The sequence below is a fragment of the Malania oleifera genome, chromosome 1 (assembly GCF_029873635.1).
Source record: "Malania oleifera isolate guangnan ecotype guangnan chromosome 1, ASM2987363v1, whole genome shotgun sequence".
NCBI classification, from domain to species: Eukaryota; Viridiplantae; Streptophyta; class Magnoliopsida; order Santalales; family Ximeniaceae; genus Malania; species Malania oleifera.
The window spans coordinates 53,609,300-53,617,048 of record NC_080417.1 but is presented as its reverse complement, the minus strand read 5'-3'; the positions used below and the strand labels follow the sequence as shown (position 1 = coordinate 53,617,048).

Genomic DNA, 7,749 nt, shown 5'->3' with positions numbered 1-7,749 from the left:
ATGATTTTTTAATACCCAATTCGCTCCTCCTCTTGGGAATACACTAATTCCAACAGATGCTTAGTACAGGCGTACCACAACCGTACAAATCCCTAGTGGAATCCCTTGTCCAAATGCTTGTCCAAGGGTAACCACTTGTGTTGAGCGGCCTCAACCACCACATATTGGCAAGATGCTTTGTCAACATTAGTTTGGAAAATAATAACTAACTGAGCATAAGTATGATCAATCTAAGCATCCCACAGCCCAGAGTAACCACCAACATGCATAGCCTAGGGATCACTTTATAAAGGTAAAATAGAGGGGTTAACCTCTAGATTAACCAACCTAAGCACCCCCATTGCCCGATATAAGCCCCTAACTCTAACCTCTAGGCTAAGAGAGCAATTGATAAAGGTAAAATAGAGGGGGCACATGCGAACACGCATATACCTTATAAAAGCTAATAGTTATAGCATGATAAAAGGGTCAACGCTAGTACACGCAATCCAAGTACCATGATGTTAATTCAGTGTAAATCCAAGGAGTGAACACAAGACACGCCAATGACATACCTCTCAAAATCGGCTCATTAACCATGATTGGGAACAGATTACCTTACTCGCTTCAGCATCAAATGATTTTTCTAAAATCGTGCTCTGATCACCCTATGTTTTCATCTTTCTGATAATTGCTACCCCAAGAAGGCCAGTCACTCATTACCAAGCAATTACAACCTTGATCATTGACGGTTGGTGGAAACAAGCCAATTTTGGCATCAATGCTATGAAAATCCAAGATTACTACTTAAGGAAAATGTGAATATTAAATATGGTTATTTCGAGGACATCTATCATTCAAAGGAATCCAAAATATTTGCCTTGTACAATTTTGATCATGAGTTCCCAAAGAGGTATTCATATTTGGGAAGTTGCAGTCTTCAGAAATTTTACGGGATAACTAACGAAAAATACAACATTGCATACTCCCTTGAAAAGCCAAATGCTAGTTTGAAAAAAAAAAAAATCAAAAGAAGAGGAGGAGGAGGAGGAGGAGCAAGAGCAGACGCCCGACGCCTGCTGAGTCTGCATGCTTCCTACCACCACCTTATTTTCATTCAAAATTACAAAAATTATAACCTATTCTACCATTTGTATACATACTGACATTGCTGATACTGCTTCGTTACTCCATTCTACGATATGCATCTCATGGAGTACGTCGACACCGGTTGGTCCGCCGCACGCCCACCGTACACCCGCGCATAATCGCCCTCCATACCACTCTCCATCACCCGATGGTTGCCGCTCTCCTCCAGCTCTTCATCGTGATCGTACACGAAATCAGGAATCTCCACCTCCTTCATCCTCACCTGCTCCCACAGATAGCTCAGTCTGTTCACGTACCTTACCTTTCCGTACAGCCTGCAGTAAAATCAAGCCCACATGCGCATTATCGTCGTCGGTGATCGGAATTATTTTCAAAAATGCTAAAATGCGCCGCGACGGCGATACCAGTGCTTAACCTGCACCACTTACCCCCCTCCGAACAGAAAACGGCCAAAGAAGGCGAGGAAGAGCCTGGCCTGCAGGCCGGGGTGCAAAAAATACACGGCCTCCGCGCTTTCCTTGACGTCAGCCGGAACCGCATCGCAAACCGATCGCAGCGCCGACATTCCGGGTAAGTTCTCGCTCCTTTGGACGTCGGTGTGCACGTACACGACCACGAACGGCCGTTTCCCTAGCTCCGGCAAAATCTTCTCCTCCAAATATTTCTTCACAACATCGGCGCTCACAATTCGAGCTTAATAAATTAAAGATGGCAGTCGAACCCCCAAAAAAAAAACCCTTAATTAATTATCAATGCAAGTGCTCGATCATAATAAGAAAATATTCAAACAAAGACTTGATTAAAAAGTTACCGGGGAAGAACTTTCCGATAATGCGTAGGATGGGTCGCCCGGACTTATCTCTGCCGCTGATCTTGAAGATCCCAAGCTTCTCCAGGAGCAGTTCCTGGTCGGGCAGAGACAGACGATGAACAGTGCCCATCATTTTGCTGTACTTATGTAAACAGTTGGTCAATTAATGGAGAAAGAGCAGAATGGAGCATTTAATTAATATGCAGAGTGGTTTTTAAAGTGGAGCGTTCGGTGTTGGATCAATGATGGATGAGCGATTCAGAGTCATGAAGATGTGTACAAAAATGGAAAGGGGTGCAAGGGAAATCAAGTTTACCGGGGGAGTTACTTGAATTTGACTTTCACTCGAATTGATTTTACTTGAATTTCATAGTTAACATACTGCTGCTGATGGACACGCGAGAGTTTGGTTTAGTCATCCTGGAACAATCAAGTTAATCAAACAAAAGCTCTGATGCGATGGGAATGGAAGAAACGTTGAAAGCGGCGATGGATTAATTAAGAGGTGTGGGAGCGACTGAAGTGAAGTTGCGTTTCAGAAAATATGCAGCTTCGCGGGCAGCTTCCTTTTTGGACCACCGGAGTCGGGCTGTTCTCATTAATGGCGCTGTGGGACCCTCTTTGGAATTATGTCCGCTGTGCCGCCCATTGCCATTTTGCTGAAATCAGCATATTCTATTTGCGTTGTAAGATGCTGCCCATCTGGCTATTTAATAGGAGTGAAATAAAGTAAGAAACTAACCACGAGTTTTTTACCGTTTTATTATTAAAAAGAAATAAAATATAAAATAATACTCTTATTGAAAAAAAAATTTCTACTCACATAATCTCGCAGCCTAATACTACGAGACTTAAAAGTCCAATCAATGAGAAGCTGACGTTGTGGCACGGTTACAAAGAAAATCTCGTACCATGAAGCTGCGAGATTTAAAACCTCAGACCAACAGGGTGGTGACACGTGGCACTAAGCAAATCTCGCAGGTTAGTCATGCGAGATTTACGATTATAATTATAACTTTTCCTTTTCACAAATTTAAATTTAAATAATATATTATTGTGATATTAAAAGGTACTTATTAATTTCAAACATGTATTTTATTATGAAAGTGTTTGTATATACATTCAATTATAAGAAAAGTGATTATTCAATAATTAATTATTATCAAATGCAATCTAATCAATAAAATAAAAAAAATCCTTATATAAAAAAAATTATTGATTATAAATAAGTATTTTGTCATAAAAAATTGGATAAAATCCAGAAAAAAAATTCAAAATATTACTCTAACCACTGAATTTTCAAAAAAACACTAAAAAAATTCTTATAATTTAATTTTATTGACGGAATGAATATTTTTTTAGTTAACTATTAAGTGCATGTGGAATAACAAAATTTGTTCTTAATAGAATGATATTTTAAAATGACATTAATTTAGTAAATAAAAAAATATATGATTAATATAATGATTAAAGTCAAATAAATGGATTAGGGACCGAACAAAAATTTCGAATTGACTGCTTTGATGCTTTGGGTCAACTAATTATATAAGTATGACAAAATAATTTGTATTATTTTTAAAAAATTTTAAAATATAACTAGAAAAAATAAATTTCTTAATAAGTTATAAAAATGTCTAGTAATTATAATGCTGCAAAATGTTTACTAGATGTAATATTTAAAATTAACAATTAAACATTTTGCAAGACAAATTTAAATTTATTATTTAAATTTAAATTTAAATTTGTAAAAAGGAAAAGTTATAATTAAATTTAAATTATAACTTTAAAAAATTTAAATTTAATTAAATTTTAAATTTATAAGGGAAAGTTATATTTTAACAATTAAACAATTGTTATATTTTAAATTTAAGTTTATAAAATTTATAAACTTAAATTTTATATTTTAAATTATAATTAAAATATAATTAAATTTAGTTATAGTAAAATTTAAATAAAATAATTTGTTAATTTTAAATATTACATCCAATAAACATTTTGCAGCATTATAATTACTAGGCATTTTAATAACTTATTGAGAAATTTATTTTTTTAAATTATATTTTTAAAAAATTAATAATTTATTTAATTGCTTAATTGTTAAATTTATAAGGGAAGTTGTTAAAATTATATATTTTAAATTTTAAATTTTAAATTTAAGTTTAAATTTAAATTTAACTTTAAATTATATTTATAAGGTAAAGTTATGATTAAATTTATTAAAAGAGAATGTTTATTATTTAAATTTAAATTTGTAAAAAAGGAAAGTTATAATTATAGTCGTAAATCTCGCATGACTAACCTGCGAGATTTGCTCAGTGCCACGTGTCACCATCCTATTGGTCTGAGACTTTAAATCTCACAGCTTCATGCTGCGAGATTTTCTCTGCAGCCGTGTCACGCGTCAGCTTCTCATTGGCTGAACTTTTAAATCTCGCAGCATCAAACTATGAGATTACGTGAGCATTTGGGAAATTTTTTCTCAATGAGAGTATTATTTAATATTTTATTTATTTTTAATAATAAAAGGGGAAAAAACTCAACTAACCACCGGGAAAATAACGACTTTTTTAAGGAATTGTTTATAAAAAATACAAATTTACATTGGCACAAAGAATACAAAATTATAAACTTTCCAAAACTCAATTTGATATTAAAAAAAACAAATATAAAATCCTACACAGCAGTTATGACATGAAAATCTAAAAATAAAAAATAAAAAAGGAAGAGAAAACTAATTTTCAAAAGTCGGTTCTCTGCGTCAGCAAAACGAGACACCACACATTGAATACAGAAAAGTAAAAAAAAACATAAAATAAAAAAAGTAAGAAACTAACCACAGGAAAATAATGACTTTTTTACCGAATTATTTATAAAAATAATAAAAATACAAAATATATATCGGGACAAAAAATACAAAATTATACTCAATTGACTTTTCAAAACTCAATTTAATATTAAAAAAAATAAGTATAAAATCTTACGCAACAGTCAGGACAAGAAAATCTAAAAATAAAAAATAAAAAAGGGGAATAAAACTAGCTTTGAGTTTTTCACCAAAATATTAAAAAAAAAATCAAAAAACATAAATATGAAGAAAATTGGGAAAATTTATACAAATGTACCCAACTGACTTTCCAAAAGTCGGTTTGAGTTTTAAAAAAAAAAAAAATCAGCCGTAATTATTGACTACCAAAATAAAAAAAAATAAAAAATTGAGAATCGACCTTTCAAATGTTGATTCTTGATCCCCCTCCCCAAATCAAATCCCCCGCCCCCGAGTTCTACCTCCCCCCTTGGAAGTGGAAATTATAAATTTTTTTTTATTTAAATAATAATAAAATATATATTATTTTTCAAATTTTAATATTTAAATAAAAAGTTATAAATAAAAATATATATTTTTAAGTGTCATTCAATACAAAAAATATTTTTTTTCTTTTTATTTATTTTTCAAACGAATTAAAAAAAGTAAGTTAATTTTTTAATTTCAAAAAATTATATAAAAATGAATACAATAACAAAAAATTTTGAAATAATTTACCTTTGGGAATATTAAGACAAAAAACGACATTTTACTTCCTAATTACATAAAAAAATTATTTAATATATAATTAAGAATAGAAAAATTATTTAACATATTATTTTATGTATATTTTATATAGGAAAATTTTAAAATTTAATATTTCTTACCTAACCGACTTTTCAAAAGTCAGTTTGGATTAAAAAAAACAAAACAAAACAAAAAATTCGCACAAAAATCTAGGCACAAAAAAGAATTAAAATGAAATAATGGAACGGAAGAAAAATGTAATGAAATAAAAAAATTATAACACGTGTTTCACGTGTTCTCCCATCACCAATGTGTCCAACCCATGCCGCCTGCACACCGCAACCGGGTAAAAATCCAGGCATTCCCACATTCTGATTTTCAAAGTAGAGTAGAGTGGGTGCTTCGCCTTGACCCAATTAATGAAATCTCTGCTTCAGTACAAGTAGGTCTTTACTCGTCTCGCCCGATCCAGCCCGTGGTCGGGTCACGGAATTTGCTCGCGTTCATGTTCGGGGTGGGAACCACAAGGGGCTTGTCGTCGGGTTTGATCCATTCACGAAGATACAGGTTGGATAGGTTAGCGGGTACGGCGTAATTCTAAACCTGTCTGTTCTGGAGGTCGAGTCTGGTGTAGTGGATGACGTGTAATACCCCAACCACGAAGGTAGAAAAACTCAATTATTATTAAACCAGAGCGCTAATTATCCATATTACAATCATTTATTTCAAAAGAAAAAAAATTACACAAACATAAATATCTGACATCATACTAATATTTCTAATCAATCTTTATTTTTCTAATCCCCACCCGCATGCTTATTAAGCCTGATTTCTGACATGCCCTTTAGAGTTATATGAAATAAAAATATGATTGGAGTGAGACGACGTTCAGTAAGTAAATAAAATTATTATTAGTGTGTGGTCAAAATGAGCTTTTTAAAAATTTCGTAAAATAATATTTAATACTATAACTTCAAAATTGCTTCTAGAATAAATATAAATTTAAAATTTTTTGCATAAAACTTTTGTCATTAATTATAACAGTAAAATTTTATAATCATATATTATAACTGTTAAATTAAATTTTTAACTTCAAAACTGTAAAAATCTTTAATGATAAACATACGTATACTTTTCCTTATACATTTTCTTTAGATCGTCATTTAAGCACAAGAATGATCATTTTCAAGTAAACTTACACTTTTCCTTCAAATTATCAATAACTTTGTGCACTTAATTAAATATGTATAAACATATATTATAAAAACCACCCTTAGGCCTATTTGTCGTAAATCATGTTTACCCTCATGACTGGATTGTGCGGTCCGAAAACTGGATTTAACTGGCTGGCCGACCAAACTAAATCAACGTATGTAAACATTAAGTGAGATTTTCCTTATTAAGTCTTGGTCTGGAACCAGATGTGCATTTAGAAAAAATTTACTAATATAAATAACCACTTTGTAAACAGTGTGGGTGCACTCTGATCCGTTTAAACTTTAAGTTGCGATATCGAACATCTGTAACTTTGAACTTCCTTTGCCATAAAGGGTTTTAAAATCATCTTATTATAATTTATGTAATTTAAAATAATATCGTGACAATCTCATCTTACTCATATTTTTATGAAAAAAAATGCAACGTAAAAATAAATTCATGCCACACAATTTTTGTGTTAAAAATATATATAATTTTTTTTAATAGAAAGAAATGTTGAAAATTTACCCAAGGGGATTAGAACATTTCTTAATCCAAAAATAAATGCAAGTATATTAAAGATAGAACTGGTATAATTAAATATACGTAAAAATAAATTCATGAAAATTTTGTGAAACTAACTAACATAATTGAAATTTACTTACAAAATAAATTCGGGTATGAATTTTAAATAAAAAAAAGCCTAACATAATCAAATTTACTTATAAATAAACTCGGGAATAAATTTTAAACAAAAATCCTAATATAATTAAATTTATTTACCTCTTTTTTTATCTTGTACTACGAATACAGTAACTATCTCTAAGAAATGAGATCGGAAAGAGTGGATGAGTGAGAACTTATTCAAAAATTCTCTTTCCACAACAAATTCTTTCACTCACTATTCCTTCTCTTCCTTGAAAAAATTATTGTGAAAAATAAAGGTTCAGAGCTCCCTATTTATAGAAAAAGTTTGGGGAAGAAATGAAATTTGTAAAAGTGTGGGGAGAGAGGTGAAATTATAATTTTTTAAAAATTAAAGAATGGACAAGGGATGTGCAAGGTATGGGTTGAGTATGGGATGGGGATGGAAGTCATGCGA

General features: G+C 31.4%; 1 protein-coding gene across 1 annotated transcript; it reads right to left on the bottom strand.

Annotated features, from left to right (window-relative positions):
• Positions 1 to 793: 793 nt before the first annotated feature.
• On the bottom strand, positions 794 to 2,467 carry LOC131154300 (uncharacterized). Its single transcript, XM_058106986.1, has 4 exons — positions 2,217 to 2,467; positions 1,901 to 2,037; positions 1,518 to 1,782; positions 794 to 1,403 (listed from the first exon to the last, which is right to left on the bottom strand). The coding sequence occupies exons 2-4, from the start codon at positions 2,031 to 2,033 to the stop codon at positions 1,175 to 1,177; spliced, it is 627 nt and encodes a 208-aa protein (XP_057962969.1). The 5' UTR covers positions 2,034 to 2,037; positions 2,217 to 2,467; the 3' UTR covers positions 794 to 1,174.
• Positions 2,468 to 7,749: the final 5,282 nt, after the last annotated feature.

Excerpts from the sequence above, each read along its gene's own strand:
- LOC131154300 (XM_058106986.1), bottom strand. The coding sequence starts at position 2,033 with ATGATGGGCACTGTTCATCGTCTGTCTCTGCCCGACCAGGAACTGCTC. Across the intron at positions 1,783-1,900 it reads TATCGGAAAGTTCTTCCCCG|CTCGAATTGTGAGCGCCGAT; the intron begins GTAACTTTTTAA and ends TAATTTATTAAG. Across the intron at positions 1,404-1,517 it reads CGTTTTCTGTTCGGAGGGGG|GCTGTACGGAAAGGTAAGGT; the intron begins GTAAGTGGTGCA and ends ATTTTACTGCAG.